The sequence below is a fragment of the Cinclus cinclus genome, chromosome 20 (genome assembly GCF_963662255.1).
Source record: "Cinclus cinclus chromosome 20, bCinCin1.1, whole genome shotgun sequence".
Taxonomy (NCBI): domain Eukaryota; kingdom Metazoa; phylum Chordata; class Aves; order Passeriformes; family Cinclidae; genus Cinclus; species Cinclus cinclus.
The window spans coordinates 6,067,592-6,084,252 of NC_085065.1; the positions used below are offsets into that span (position 1 = coordinate 6,067,592).

The following is a 16,661-nucleotide window of genomic DNA, read 5'->3' on the forward strand; positions in this document are numbered from 1 at the left end:
CCCCACAGCTGTCAGAACAGTCTTGTGGCAATAAATTTTCATCTTGGGCGAAAATTGATCGGGCCCTGTCTACATCTATTGCACATTCCCTGTGGCAGAATGATTTTCCACGGGAGCAAGCTTTGTGTCCTGCTTCATCCATCAGGCTGCTTAGATACAACTTAGACCCAACACTGAGTGTTACCCTATACAAACTGCAGCAGTGCAATGCAGAATCACAGCGTGAAATTTTGAGCATCTTTAGATGTGCTGAGCCAGTCAGGGGTTTGCTTTTAAAAAAAAATGCACTACAATTCTTTGAAAGCAGGAAATGCGTCAGAGGAAGAAAGGTGCATGTTATAAATGTATTTCATTACAATTAGTGTTCCAGATGCCTTTAAAAAAACATTGCAGCAAAGTTCCTTAAATTGTCAATAGTGTATTGTAGTTCATGATGATGACAGATCCTCATGTCTGAGGAGAACAGACTTAGGAACATGGCATTAATATTACTATTCCAAACAGCAATTTTAAACCTTTAGTGGCTGCTTGACCCATTTTAACAAATATTCCTCTGATCTATTGATAGCAAAACCCATACATTTATTTCCCCAGACTGCTCTGAGAAGTTTAAAAAGGTGTCCAAAAGAAATGTCAGACACAAGGATTTTTCTTACCCTCTTGAAATACTAAGAGCTAATCTTGGATTATATTTTATCATCATCAACTGTCACAGAAAATTCAAGCTATTCCTAGACTGAAAAAAAAAAAGAACCTTTAGCAAAACAATGTATCTGTTGCCTTTTTCACCCTTGCTCACAGCTGTGTCAGGATTTTGGCTTTTGCTGTAGCAAAGCCTCACAGTATTGCACAGTAAGTTGTGTGTTTCTACAAAATATTAACTTGTTTGCAAGCTTGGGGGAACATTCTACATGGATTGCTTTGCAAGCAAGTACATCTCAGCAACTCCTCAGTCAGGAATATCTTTCTGTAACGCTCTAATCTCTGCTATTTCTGAAATTTGTTGCTTGTTTGATTTTCTAGGACTGCCCTTTTAGAGTCAGGCAGCTGCAGCCTCATAAAATAGCTGTCATTCAACTGGCAGCTGTTAGCCATAGCTGGCTTTTCAAGTCCAGCTAAAAGTAGCTCCTATAACTTCTCTGAGATGTTATTTAATTTACAGAAACATACTACGAACTTCTGAATCCCTATCTTGAGGGCATACACGAAACCAGAGATTCTGTAGGACTGTTCTAAGAACAAGTACAGTGGACTTGATGGATCTTGGAATCTAGCTCTAATTTCATCAGGCTTGGTGTCACTTCTAAATTAATAATTTTTGCATCCTCAGAAAGAATGTCTGAAACATGTGCAACATCTCAACTCCTAAAGCTCATTTTCTCCACCCTTTCCAATGTTTCAAATGAAATATGGGAAGAACTCACATCTTTCCCCAATACCTAAATCTGGGAATAAGTTAAAGCCCCTTAAAGATGATGTTCTTAGGATGAGAAAATGAACTTGTCAAGGTTTTGAAGCACAAATTTAATCCAATTTTTATCAAGCTGCTTAAGCATTTATAATGAGAATGTTAGAAGGCAATGTTTGCAGAACACGATTTGTAAGCTAGATTGTCTGAGGTTGTGGTAAATATCCTGATGGTACTCTGGTCTTGGTATGGATGTAACCATAACCCCAGGACAGAGTCCAGCTGGGGAGAGCTACCAGTATCACAGTTTATTTTTTAAAAAGGGTTTAATTGGAGGCCAATGTGCATCTCTGTCATAAAACAAAATATCAGTTACCTGTGCCTAAATTGTAGACTTTGGTCGTAATAATCCTACATATATATACATGAGCCCAGCTGTGAGCTTTGCAGTTGATGTCAGGACACTCTGCTGTGTTTTGACTGCCCACTTCCAGTCTTGGTGTCTTTTTGGAGGTGGGGGAGTGGGGAGGGATAAAAGTAACCCTGCAGTAACTCATCCCTTCAGGGGGTGGGAGTACAATCCAGGAAAGCCTCTTGTTGAGAAACCACCTTTCCTTTCTAAAGCCAGAGGAAAGTTTGTTTGTTTGTTTTTTATTTATGCCTTTATCAAAGGATTGAGGCCTGATGCTTACCTGAGCAACTGTTTTACTGTATAATTAGAAGTATTTTGAATTTAAAAAGATGTCAGGAGGGTCATCCATGCAAACCCCAAACATTAGTTGCCCATGCAATCTGAATTTTGGCCTCTGTGGATGTTGTAATTGCCACATGTGATTAAACTATTTGTTCCTACAGCATGGCTGCCTTAATCGCTGCTCAGGAGAGATGGCAGTTGTGAAGTGATGGCTCACCAGGTGTGTTCTTTGCTCTGAGCTTGGTAAACAGCTCTGCACCCCTCTGTGTCTGCTCAAACACTGCCTGGACAAGCTGGGTTGTACCTCTGGTAGTTAAATTCTGTATCAACTCCTCCCTGCTGGCTCCATGGTGTGGTAGATGGCCCTGTCTTACAGACAAGTGGAGACACTGACAAATGAGGAAAGTATTTTGCACAAAACCGCCGTGGTTTCCCCTCCAGAAACCGGTACTCAGGGCCTCGTCCCCGGGCGTTAATAGAGCCTCGACAGCAGAATCACGGAGTCAATTTGGTTGGAAAAGACCTCGGAGAGCAGCGAGGCCAACCTGTGATCCAACACCACGATGTCAACCAGACCTTGGCACTGAGTGCCACATTCAGTCTTTCCTTGAACACCTGAAGGAAAGGTGCCTCCATCACCTCCTGGGCAGCCTGCTGCAGCGGACAATAACCACGTCGGTGCAAAAAAATCTTCCCGATGTACAACCAGAACCCCCACCGGCCGAGCTTTCAGTTTGCGCTCTTGTCCTATGGCTAGTTTCCTGGAAGAGTCCGACCCCTGCCTGGCTGCACCCTCCTTTCAGGCAGATCGCCCGGCCCGACTGCTGCGCGTCCCCGCCCGCTCCGCGCTCGCTCCCGCGGGTGCCCGAGGCGGCCGCCCCGGGCTGGGGCAGGGCTGCGCATGCGCGGGGCGTGCCCGCGCCCCTGGCGGGGCGGGGACCGCGCAGGCGCTGCTCCCGCCGGGGGGGGGGGGGGGGGGCGCTGACCGTGCGGCTCTCGCGAGAGTTGCTGCGGGATCGGTGGCGCGGCGGGCGGGGGGCCGGGCCGGGGCCGGAGCGGCGGCTGAGGCGGCGCTGGAGCGGCGGCCGGGCCGGGCCGCGCGGGGCCGGGCAGGCGGCGGGAACGCCCAGCGTTGTGCGGTGAGTCCTGGCGTGCGGAGGGCTGCCGACCCCCCCTCAGCCGCCGCCCACCGCGGACCGTGCCGGAGCGGGGAGGGCACACGCTGAGTCCCCCGGTGTCGCGGCCTGGGCCCCGCGGTGCTCCGCTCTTCCCGCTGCGCTCCGCAGGACCCGCCTCGGCGCCGGCCCCGTGTCCCGCTGGGCCCCGGCCTGCCCGGGACGCCGGGTGTGGAGGGGATGCGGGCTCTGGTGGCGGGGGGAGGTGGTTGAAATAAGCTCTGGGCTCCAGAGGCGTCATCTGCTCGGTGAGATTCCCGGCTCACGTACGGCGAACACCGGGCGGGGGTCGCTCTTCCCTCTGCCCTATGGCCGGGGAGTGCTCGCTCGTCGCGGTTCTTGGGGCTTATCTTTTGTATTCCCCAAAAACTGTTCCACAACTTAAGGCCGCTTCCAGAGGTTAAAAGGCTGTGAGTACCCTGTAGGCAGGGTAACATCCCTGCCGGACTATCTTCGAGTACCTTTGGGGTCATGCTTCAGACGTGAGTTTCTATGATGGAGAAGGACGTTCTTGGCCTCTTCGTTCTCTTCTGAACTTCCTGCTTGAGAGCCAGTGCTGGTTTTCTGGGATAAGGTTTGACTTGCCAGTATAGTTTCAAATAATCTGTAGAAGACAAGGATGCAGCCTTGTTAACTCCCACAACATCTGACTCAGACGCCTCTTTTATAACCTACAGTGAAAACTATTCTGTAGCAGACTTAGTAACTGCAAGAGCAATTCACACATACAGTGCTTAGGGAAGTTAATTCTTTGTTTCAAAAAATATTAGTTAATTCTTTGTTTCAAAAATTATTAAATGCCTGGTGTCAAGGGACAAAATCCGAAGGACCACAGATGGTTAATCAATCTTCAAACATGGTGTTGTTTGTAATCCATTTCTCTGCAAACTTTGGATTTTGAGAATTTGTGCTACAAAACGACCTGTTAGTTGTTACCGCCTCTTAGGTTGATTGTCATGCAGTATTTTGAGTATTTCATAATACATCTAAGCTTATATCATTTAAAGCCATTTTAGACAGCTTTAGGAAAAAAAAATGACTGCCAGTAAATAAATTCTGGGGGAGGTGAAGTTTTCTGTTACTGGATAAAATGTTTTGATCTGGTAAGTATTATCTGTGCCTTGTGCTGTAGCTTAGTTTGGTAAGCGATTGTCTGGTGCTGAAGAGAGTTGAATCATTTTGAGCTGGTAGATCAGGGGGATCATTTGTGATCCTGAATTTTCTAGGGTTTATATGTTGATAATATAATTTATACTTTACTTGTTCCTTTATTATGTTATACTTCCTTATTTGGCTAATTTGAATTAGTGTTCTGCTCTTATAATTTTTACTTTCTATTCTTTTGTCTAGAGCCTGACACTTGCATTTCAGCGTGTCTTCCAGATGATGTATGCACACATTTTTCTTTCCACCACCCTCAGTAATGTTTTGTCCTAAAGCAGCTGATGAAGTTTAGGATCTGATTCTTTCCAAAATCTCCCAGTGAATCTATCTTGCCTCTCTTTGCCTTTTTTAAACTGTCTGTTGTTCTGTTCCTGCCTGTATCACTTTCCAGAAGAGCAGCGAAACAGTAAAAAGAGAACAATGAGAAAGCTCTCTTTTGTTTAAACACCATGCTGTTTCTAGGAGTAATGTAACAAGCCCACCTTTACCTGTGTGCTTTTAGAAACAGCTGTTGAAGTGAACATGAGAATTGTTTCTTGCTGGCCACAACAAGGAGGTTTGTATTTGTAACTACTTTTATTCCATCCTGAGCTGCAGCACTGCTGCTAATGAGCATTTACTGTTGGCTGCATCTGCTGCCTTTTCTTCCTCTAACCCCTCCCAGTATTAAGAGCAAAGGAAATCTTACCCCAAGTCACAGTAAGGTGAGAAACGTTGATATTTTGAGAAGTCTTAGTCATTTCTCTAGCAAGATCATGTGATAATTTTTGTAGCGTGTAATCATTGTATTCATATATTGACTGTTATTCATTCATGCCAGTCTTACTCCCTTTGCAGTCTGTGGCCTGGGTTCACTGCAGTAATGAGTCCTGTTGCACTGCTCTCTGCCTGATGGAGATACAGCTGTGCTTTTTTTCCCCCTCATGCCGTTGGTTTGTTAATTTTTTAATAATGACATGGCTGAACGTGTGTAAGAACTAATTTAATAAGATCATGAATAGCAAATGCTTCCTTAAGAGACTTTAGGGAATTATGCCTTGACTTTACCTGTCCTGACATTTGCTGTGTGGGTATCTTGATTTAATATTTTCAAAGCTTTTTCCTGTTTCATATGTAACTTTAGTGCCTAAACTCAACTACACTTTTGTCTAAAGTCAGGAAGGTTAAAGTCAATTTGTTCTACATCACAGCTGCTGTTAACATTGTTACCTGGAAACATCACTCCTTTGTATGTTGACAGTATATCTGATGGTGGTAGTAATACTAATGCATGTTTAAAGAGTATTGCATGATGAATCTCTTTCATCTGGAATTGTCCTGGAAAATTTCCCGACATTGTGCTGTTACTAAGCTCAGGGAAATGCCAGTATGGTTCCTGGAAATGCTGCATCAGTTTCTCTAAGAAAGTTGTGTATTAATACCTTCAGTTAAAAACAGCAATTCTTAGCTGGTAATGCAGCACTGGGTAGCAATACTTGTGTGCTCCAAAAAAAAGGAATATTTATAAGTAATTTCTTTAAATGCGTCTCAAGTCTTTAGTGTATAATTTAAATTGTGCTACTTGGTGTTAAGTTCTTAGGTTTGGAACTTGGAGTTTTCAAGCCATGCTGTCTTGGCTGAAGGTGTTTGTCTTCACCTGTGTGGTGGTGGTGTTAGAAACACCAAAAGGTTGATGCAAGTAATAGTTAAGAAGTACTAGAAATAGATCAGATTTTTTTTTTACCATGAAAGATACAGGAGAGGTAGACAACAAGCAGTTTGCATTTTCCATTGCTTCATACAGTGTCATTCATGTTGCCCTTTAATGGTCCTCTAATGGCAGAAAATTATCGCTACCATCAGTTGACGAACCCCAAGAGGACAGGTTGGAAAGGTGAGGAGATAGTGAACACAACACGGTAGAAGCAGCAAAGAGAAAATACTTCTGGTGAGGGGAAATAATTGTGGCTGTTTGGATTAGTGTGCTGGTATGATGTGGAAGACTCAAGGTTTTTCATCAGCCTTGAGACTAAAATCAAGTCTTTAATAATTACTAAAATGTAGTTATGATGATCCCCTTTACAGATTTCATTATGTGTGTTGGTCAAAGCTTGGATCCAGTACATTTATTTCTATCAGTAGCACGAGGAGATTGTTCTGTTGGGATCTTTGTGACAGGTGACTCTGCTTTCAGCCTTTGCTGGCGTTTCAGTAGTGCTGTGTAGGAGGACCAAAGAAATCCCAAAGCTCTGTCCATGTGGGGACCCTGCTAAACTGGTCTTTTTTGATCAAATTGAATCCTGTAAATACCTCCTCTCATTCTACCAGATTCCTGTGATACAATCTCACTTCTGGTGTTTGCCTCGAGCTTCATTATTCTCTACAGGGAGCTGAAGGCTGGGCAAACCTGGGGCTCATGGAATATAAGCATCTTAATTGCTGAACTGTATTTTTGTAAGGCAGTTTTTTCTCTGAAATGAGGAATTACTGTTGCCATCTGCTGCCTTTGCATGCAGCAGTGCTCTTTCTGGGCCACAACCATAGAGCCTGAATTAGCAGGTGCGTGGGTTCACCAGTGTTTGTCAGATCTCTTGTCTCGAATTGTCATCGACAAGAGCCAGCTCTCTGTTAGCTCTTCACCGAGGTATTCATGGTGGGTTTTAACTTGGACTGTCTTATTTGTGGTTTGGTGGGTTTTTTTCCTGATTATTAAGCTTCTCTGCTGTCAAGTGTTGTTGCAGTTATAGTAAGTCATTCCTATTCAAACCTGAGAGCAGGATTTAAGCTTTTTCAGTGGTTTCAGTGTATATATGTATACACTGTATAAGTATATATGACTTGCCAGGTTTGATTTAATGTCTTCTCTGAGCCCGTAAGAGACACAGACTTGTTGATCGTCACACTGAATTACAAAGATTTTTTTACATGTTTTACTGCTCAAAGCACTGTAATTTCAGGGTGGTCGCTTTTATTTAGTCCGCCCAAACTTTTGTTTCTGTGTCATATTATTTGAGGACACCTTCTGATAGGCATTTCCATTACAAAAAAGCCAGTAGCACTCTCTGCTTTGTCTAGCTTGTATTTCAATCGACATGAGCTGTATGAATGGCAGAACCCAAACCATCAACGCTGGCATTTCCAGACGGGTCTTTCCCAGTGCAGCCGGTGGGGAGAGAAGCGCATCCCCTCACCCGCCGCAGGCTGCGCCGAGCCCGGGGCTCTCCTCCCCTTCCTCGGGGGCCCGGCTGGCCACGTCCTCCCCCCGTTACATCGCTGTAGTTACCGGTGCGAGGAGCGGCGGAGATTCCCAGGAGAGGCGGGAGCGGGGAGGGCCCGCCCGGCAGGGCTCCGCCGGGGGCAGCGGGACGCTGCGAGCCCCAGGGCGAGTACCGGCGGTGACTCCCGGCGGGCCGGTGTTGGTGGCGCTCCCGCCCCCGGGAGCCCCGGCCCCGGGGCGGTCATTGGCCGCGGGACGCGTCACTCGGGCGAGCCGGGCCCGGGCGAGCGGCGGCGGGAGGAAGCGGCGGCAGCGCCGCGCCGCGCGGAGGGAGCGGCGCTGGGCGCGGCCCCGGCCATCGATCCGTGCCACTTCCCCTAATGGCCCGTCTCTTCCTCCTCCTCCCCCTCCCCTAGGGCGGATCGTCCCCCGGCCTCCCTGTATGTGAGAGACGGGGCCGGCGCCTCGCACCGAGCCGGGAGCCGCCGCCGCGGGAGCAGCGGAGGCTTCAGGGAGCGCTTCCTGCCCACCGCCCGCACCGCCGGGCGCGGCAGCCCCAGCATGGAAGCCATCGCCAAGTACGACTTCAAAGCCACGGCGGACGACGAGCTGAGCTTCAAACGGGGGGATATCCTTAAGGTAAGTGGAGGGCTCGGGCTCGGGAGTAGTCTCTTTACCCCTGGGCTGTTCACTTTCTCTCTTGAGTCTCTTCCTGTCCGTCTGACCTGACCCTCTTTTGGGTCCCCGGAGAATGCCATCTCCTTTTAATACGGAGCCTCGAGATCTTCTAAATCGCAGTCACACCTGAGAGCAGGAGAGGCTGTTTCGTTTCAATATTAAGCATGCATACCAAAGTCTCTCAATTCTGTCTTCTGAGATTGGAATGTTTGAAAACTTAGTCATAAACACGGCAGCAAATAAGCAGAAGTGCAGAATAAAGGGGAATTCAGCGTAGAGATTATGAGAGGAAGCCCCATAAAGTAATCAAGATCAATTTGGTATTCCTTTTCTTTGCCTCCTGCCAAGGATTCTAATATCAAAGAACAGTGATATGATTATTTCTCAGTAGATAATCTTTTAGCATCAGGCTGTCAAATATTGAAGCTGAGTTTTATCTTCAGTCCTGATGAACTGGAGTGATAAGCTTGTGGCTGAATATATAATGGATCTGTGCAGATGCAAGTGAATGTTGGAGTGCATAAGAGGAATTTTGGTCTGTAGTTCTTTCAATACATCAAAGGCTTTTTAGGCTTCATCTTGGCTATATTACAGGAATTTGAAAAAACAGTTGAGTTTCTACAACTGTAATAAAACTGGGCACACAAAAGAAGCCCAAAATTTTATTCTGGGGGGGAGTAAAACACAAAAATCCTTAGTGATTTGACCTCAATGAAGTGTAGCTCAGAGGTTTGTTGCTTCCAAGTAATAAGAGCCATATTGTAAAGCAAAATGCTTTAATGAAATTCATTCACCTAGTCATTATTTCTCCATAAAGGTGGGCTTTACCTTCCTAGTGGGATATATTTGGTGCTAAGGTATTTTCAAGCTGCTTTTTTTCTAAAATGTTTGAAATAGAAGCAGTTTTGAGAGGTGCTTTTCCTGCAGATGTAAGGCTGTAACTTTGTGTATGCTGACAAATCAAGTCCTGCAGACCTCAGTGGGATTATTCATCTGCTCAATATTTTTGCCAGGGAAGGGACTGATTTTAACTACATTTTAAAATAAGCTAGAAAAAATAAACTTTATGTGTAAACCTTATATGTGTCTTTTATAGCTGATATTTCAACTGTGGCTTTGTTAAAAGTGTGAAGCAGTAAACAGATAAAGGTTGCTAAAGCATATAATGCTTTGAGATTTTAACTTATAAAATGACTGCATCTTTGTATGTCCTGCACATCCCTGACCCATAATTGGCCTGAAAACTCCTGTTAAACCTTTACACCTCAGTGCCACTGTGTGTGTAAATTACCAGGATATTTCCTAGGGCTATTTTTAAATGTTTGAGACTGTCAGAATTTTGGAAACCTTTAGTGATAGCCTTGATTTGTTGTTGCTTTTTTTTTTTTTTTAACTTGAGCTGTATTCTTCTATTTCAGGTTACTATACTAGCTGCCCTCAACTTTCATAGTGTATTTGAAGTAGAGCATAGCTGAAGTCAGCTTGTAGAAAATGTTGAACAGGAAGGAAAAATGAAGTGTTATGAAATGCAGTTTATTGTAAAGTGTATTCTCAGCTATTTTCATTTAGTTTGGGGTAGAAGTTTGCTTAAGTACGTGAAGAAATACAATAACATTTTCACTTGTTTAAAATTAGTTCTTCTCTAAGAAGTAAAGGAAAAATACTCTTTTTTAGTGCTTTTAAAGTTTAGTCTGTGTTAAAAGTCTTGAATCTGTGCACAGTGGCTGATAGTAAGGTGTCCTTGAATCCTGTCTACTTGATGTTGTCCCATAGATACAAATTTTGTCACACAAATAGAAACATATATATGCTGTTATACTGCATTAAAATTATACTTTTCCTGGAATAAAAAGAAGGATTTTCCTACTTAACCCAAAACATAGGCTGAACATCTCAAAGCATTTATGAACAGCTCTTCAATCTGTATTTCCTTTCTTTTCAGCACATATTCATATGAAAATGCTTACAAATTTTACATGTTTAGCTCATCGATGTATTAACTGAGCCATAGAAATGGTAAATTGCTCAAGATTATCCCTAAAGTCAGTGTAAGCATCAGGAGTTTCAGGAATTCTCCAGCACACAGTTGAGCTGAGTTCTGTGAAGTGTGGTAAGATTCAGTTTGTAAAGCTGGTGAATATCAGATAAATAAATCCAAACAAGTTAGAACTGTTCCAGTTTACCCAAACTGACAGACTTCTGTGGCACTTGGTTGCTTTGAAAAATCTATTTCACTTCAAATGTGTTTGAGGTTGTGGAAATTAATTTGCACCGGAAATACCAGATCTGTTTGTTAGAGCTCTGCTCATGACTGAGAAATCTTAGGGTATCCCAGTCATGTGCCCTGTGTGATGTCTCTCATTAACAGGTCAAGCCTCCTGTCCTCAAGGGAGTTGGGAAGACAAATAAACTTGTAATGTGTTGAATGCACCTTCATGTACAGTGAAAGCTTTTAACTGAGACACCTGTGGTGATGCACTCCTGATAACCACACCAGCCTGATGGCCATTTGAGGATGGCACAGGATTGATTTGTAGCAAAATGTGTCATACAAGGCTAGAAGAAAATCTCTAACAGTTTAATTCCCATTCATTGGAAGTCCGTATTTCTGCCTGTGGGGAGAGAAGGCAGAGATGCCCAGTCTGGCTGCTGTGACCTCAGCAGATAACTTGCCTATGATGTCATGTGCCATTACTGCTGCCTACCCACAGATTCAGGACCTGATTGAATAGCACTTGAACTGGAGCCATTAAGCTGGTTGTTAGTAATCTTGTGGCTGGTTTCCAAAAGTGAGTGAAGATAGTTGACCTTTGTCTTGCAATTGTAAAACAGCTGAGTAAAGAGGAAAAGTGCTTGGCCTTTTTTTTTTTTTTTTTTTTTTTTGTGTGTGTGGTCACTAGGTGGTAAGAGCTGCTTCTATGGTTTCTGTAACCCTGGTTTCTGTAAACCTTCTGTGGTTTCTGTAACCCTACCCTTCTGTCCAGTGGCTCTGCAGCAGTGTGTGGTACTGCCTCTCAGGAGATGCTCACTGACATCTTCCTTTAAACTTCACATACTCTAAATACTACTTGCTGAGCCTTTTTCAAGGAAAGGCAAGATTGCTGCTTCCTTCTGTGTCTTCTGACAGTGCTGCAGTTCTCTAGCTTCATGCATTTCCTGTTGCTTCACAGGAACTTATTGGTGACTGGGGAGGGGAGAAGATGGTCCTGTTACTTAAAAAAGTAAGGGGAGCTAAGGGATTCCTACTTGAAATCTTGATTTACTGTTTTTTCACTTTGAACAGTTGACAGTTGTCCTGATGCCTTTACAGTCTTCACCCTTTTTTCCCCCCTGTATATATTGAAGTTGGGAGGAGTTAAATTCAGTCTCTGTATTTGTTATTCAGGTTTTATGTCCCCCAGAACTATTTGCCTTCATGCTAAGTGGCAAATACCCAGATCTAAAGTGTACTAATACTTGCTGATGGTTTGGCAGGAACCAGGGGGAGAAAAGAGAAGAAAAATCACCATTCTTTGTCATCTTGTTGTAATTTCTTTACTCCTCCTAAATCTAATCAGAAGTGTAAAGTTAATGCCATGGTGCTCTGATAACTGTTTCTGTGTGGTTAATGCAGGAGCACTAAACATATTAATTAATGTCTGAAATGTTAGAATTGTTTTGGTTTTAACTATAAATTTCTGCTCAGTTTCCTCTTTCACTAGCTATTGGGGCATAGCTAGAAAATGTTCTTTTGAAGAAGTAAGTTCCTGTTCCCAGTAGATGTCAGCATAATTAATTCATGGGTGCTTAGATATTGTTTTTATTACTCAGATTGTTCAGGTGATGTTTTAAGTAGAAGGCATCTTGAATTTTGAGGTTTTCCCTTTTGTGAGATATACAAACCAGCTTCCTTATGTTCTGAAAGAAGGATTTCCTTGATAGGATTTTGATCACAATTTTGTTCGGCAGAGTCAAGATTATTTTTCCCATTCTGATCATACCCTTGGCAGTTGCCACCAGTTCTGTCCACGTGAGTATTTGTCACCACATTTATTTTCTTTGTCAGCCCTTGAGAGGATTGAGTGTTTGCTAACACTCGATGCTGAGGTGGCATTTTCAGTTCCTGCATGAAAACCATTTTTCTGTGTCAGGATAGAGTGGAACAGTTTCGAATAGAGGCAGAATGATGATAAATGAGGGGAGCACTGACTCCCTTCTGCTCTTTCCCTCATCTGTGACCTCACCTGCATTGGCTGTTATGTCATGGTGTCTGTCTTAGAGAACAGAAATTCATGGCTTGCTGAAGAAACGTGCCAGTATTTTTCCTGGTTTGAGTGAAATTGTCTTCACATTCATCCTTCCTCTCCCTTCTTTACACACTCCTCCATCATTTCCCATTTGTTGTAATGGGATGGATTGAGTGTGGTCTTGATGATTTTAATCTGCAATAAACGATTTTCTGAATTAATGATTCAGCCAAATTGCAAGCACTATCGTGCTTTATAGTGAAATAGGACAAATATTAGAATAGGTTGCCCAGAAAAGTTGTGGAATCCCCATCCTTGGAGATACCCCCAGACAAGTCTCTGAGCACTCTAATTAGACCTGCTTTGAGCAGGAGGGTGGGTTGAGTAACTTCCAGAAGCCCTTCCAAGCTCCATTATGTGACTTAGCTGTGAGTGGCAGCTCTGCTCTGTGTGGTGGTTGATTTGTACAGATGTGCTTTGGTCATGTTCCCTGGCTGATGGCCTTGAATAAGGATTATAATTGCCATCAATATGTGATAAGTTTTGCAGTCTAAGATGGCAAAACTGTCAGAACATTACAGAGACATAATACCAAATACAATTATCTGAAATGTAGTTGATTTGGCAGCCTGGCAGTTGAAAATCTGTGTCACAAAGAGATGCTGCTGTAAGGGGCTGCATTCTTCTGATCTGCCAGAGTGTTCAAGACCTGTTTTGAGTGCAAACTTCTCAAATATTGTTCCTCTTACGTATAAAAGTGATCTGAAGGTGGGTCATGTTCCATTAGCCAGCTTCTGTAGGCATCAGGGTGAAGTGTGTGGGAAGGACATACCTAATCTTAACAAAGTGTGTGTTCTGTATTTGTAGAAGAGCTTGGACCTGCTTAGACCAAAATGGTGTTGCTGAAGGTATTTTTGTGCAGGAGACATAGATATGGAGTATTCCAGTCTGAAGGTCTAAGGTGGTCTTTGCAATCAAGGAGTAAATACATTCCACCTGAAATATGGCATCTTTGGTTTGGTTTAAAAAGTTTTTGTGATGATTATTTAAACTTGGCCCTGAAAGCAGAGAAAGATGAGTTCTGTGAGCTACCTGAAGGCTGCAGGAGTTGAATGTTGAACAAACACTGACTGTAGCTAGTGGTCAGCTCAGCTGATTTTGTGACACTGCCTCAGCATGTGTTGCATTCTGTGATAACCAGGGAGATCGTGCTAATTCAAAGCTCAGCAGCCTTTGCCAGTTTAATGGAAGAGCTGTTACAGCCTCTCTGCAAGGTCCAGCTTGTGATAAGCCAGGCATGACAGACAAGTGTTAGCACAGGCATAGCAGCAAATCACATTGTGGCTTGATAAATTATTTATCTGCTTTGTTCAACCTGCTTGTCAAACTGCAGCCAGGTTTTGTGCTTTTGTTTTTATTTACTGGCAGCACAAAAATGCCTCCCCTGTTTGGTCAGGTGGCATTTCTGTTGTGTTAACTATTGTGATTAGGTATTGTCTGAGAATTTCTGATGAATAACATCTGTTATTCTTGGGCATCCTGGGTGTTAATGAACTAACTTTGATTTAATTTACTGTTCTAAATTAAAATGGTGAAAGCTTTATTGCAGCTTGAGGGAAGAAAAGAAGGTTATGAGTTTTAGTGGCATGTTTTAATGGGAGTGTATTCATAGATTTTCAGTTTGTTTGCAGAGCCTTGCTAATTGCTGGTGGAGGGACCCTGTTTGTAGTGATATTCAGACTTTTCTGATTTTTCTCTACAATTAATAAGGATCCAACTAAGCAAGGGAAGATAAGAAATCCAGTTTTTCTGTGTAGAGCTCAGCCTAACAAGGAGTAAACTATATGACCCCTTGATAAAATCCCTTGTGCTTTAAAATTGCCAGGGGCTACATACCATAAATCAAATACTAAAGCCTGAACTTCAGGTAAAAAAAAAAGTGCTGGGTTAAACTAATCCTATTTTATGAAAATGTAAGAAAATTAGGCATTAGTGCCCCATCAACACTGGAGCAAATAAATCTTGTAATCTCAAATTGAGCAAAAAGGAGCTTTAATTTTCTAAACTCGATTAATTTTACAATAGGAATCTAAGGCATCTAATCTAGAAGAACTACTAAAGATAATGTTTGGACATTTTCACAGTTGCTGTGAGACTGGAGTGTTGTATTATAAGCCATTATACTGAAGATGGCAGATTTCTATATTTGTTCTTTATCCATGACTTACAACCTTTGCTAAATTTTTTAATAATTCTATTTAGGTGTATTTTAAAAGGTTTGAAGAATCAAAGCTAATTTTAGAACCATAACAACAAACAACTTCAAAAATCCAACTGACACAGCTACACACACGTCCCCCAGCTCCCCCAGTAAAGCACATTTAAAGCCATTCACATCAGCAAAAGACTCAACAGCAGACAGAACCTAGTGGAGATGAGTTTTGAGTTTTTCCTGTGTTTCCTGTGGCATCACCCTTGTGCTGGTCTGTGCTGTTGAATTGCAGAATGTGCTCTGCACGTGTGACAGCAGAGGGTTGTTGCAGCAGTGAGACCTGTCAGGTCCATGGGATTGTCTGCCCTGTGTGGTCAAGAGAAGGGTCTGGATCTTCTTTAGCTACAGCCTCGAGGTGGCTGGAGTAATGATAACCCCACTGTGGGATTCAGTGTGAATTACAAAACTCACACAGGAGACTGGGTGAATACTTTGCTGTGTTAGTTAATGTCTGAGCAGCTACTCTTAATGAACACAGTGTAGCAGAGGATAAGCCTATTCTCCTTCTTCCCCCTGTCCTTAGGTGCTAGTGGGATGGGTCCTAGCCAGGGAGATGAAGATGTGACTTGGGAATAGAATATTTACATAGAAAAGTGACCAAAGGAATGGATTTGTTCTTTCTCTGGTGCCCAGTCTTACAGCCTTAGAAAGGGAGCATTTGTGTAGTTATCTGTTTCACTGGGGCACTAGTGAAAAGAGGCACTAGGCTTTTGTTTTATGTTTTGCTTGCTTCATTTAGCATTTTGCTAGGAAAGCTGCCTTTGATCTCTGTAATTTTCAGTTTTCTCTGAAAATTGTTAGATTTAAAATGCAAATGAGTAGGTGACTTGTGTGTGTTCTGCATTTCAAGGCAGATCGGGGGACTGATACTGCAGCAGTTTGATACATGAGTTCTTATCTGCAGCTTTATTCCCCCAGCTGTTCTTGCTCTTTCATTTCCTTTGCTGGTCCTGCAGTGGCATTTAAGTTATTTCCCAGGCTGGGCAAGCACCAGTGACTGGAATAATTAATATACACTTGGAAATAAATATGGTTTTTGGATGCTTTGACCCTTGGGAGCAAAAACAGGATAGGAGAATACTTTCTATGACTTTGGGGGTGGGTTGGGTTTGTTTTCATTTTCCACATTGGAAAATGTTGGATGAAGTTGTTTCTTTCCCTCAAATAGCCAAATCTTTTTAGACAGACCAGCAGCATTGTCCATTTCAATCTGTCAGGCCTGGGGCTTGTCCTTCTTTGTCACTTGGAGGCTCCTGCCCTGTTGCTGAGTATTTAAAGCACTGTGTGAGTGGCACATGCCTTCAGCTTTGAAGACATCTTGTAACACCTCCTGGGAGTAGGTGTTCAAGTGGAACAGAAAATGTTGTGAAGCAGAATGTCTGTGGTGGAGCCTGAACTTGTTCCCATGGCTTGTATGCATGATTGGTGCCACCATCTGACAACTCAAGTGAGAATTGATTTAACAAACTTAAGAATGTGTTTTTCCATGATGGCATGTGCTAAACACACAGAGTTGTACAGCTGAGTTCTAATGGAGCAAAAAGTGAACTGACAGTCTCCAAAACTGCTCATGAAAATTATTTTTAGGGCATTTATTATATTCCTGAATCCCAGATGCTACTCTACAATACTTCCTGATTAGTTACTAGATGCATCTGAAATTTGCATTTTAAATGGTCATGTTCACAATTTTCCTCAGCCTGTATGTCTCTTTTTAAGAAAAGAATGGTGTTTTTTCTATAGATACTGACTGAAAGCCCATTTTCAAAATGTTTTAAATGTCTTGAAGAGCTTAAGAGGCTTTTTATCCCCTTCAGGAATGACTGCTCGCTTGAATTTCTGTACCTT

General features: G+C 43.0%; 1 protein-coding gene across 1 annotated transcript in view; it reads left to right on the forward strand.

The window, feature by feature from the left end:
• The first annotated feature begins 3,121 nt into the window (after positions 1-3,121).
• GRB2 (growth factor receptor bound protein 2) overlaps positions 3,122-16,661 on the forward strand; it is a 50,489-nt gene continuing 36,949 nt past the window's right edge. Inside the window, exons 1-2 of the mRNA XM_062506054.1 lie at positions 3,122-3,241; positions 8,054-8,276. Of these exons, the coding sequence (XP_062362038.1) occupies positions 8,199-8,276 (78 nt within the window). The 5' untranslated portion in view covers positions 3,122-3,241; positions 8,054-8,198. The remainder of the gene's footprint in view (positions 3,242-8,053; positions 8,277-16,661) is intronic.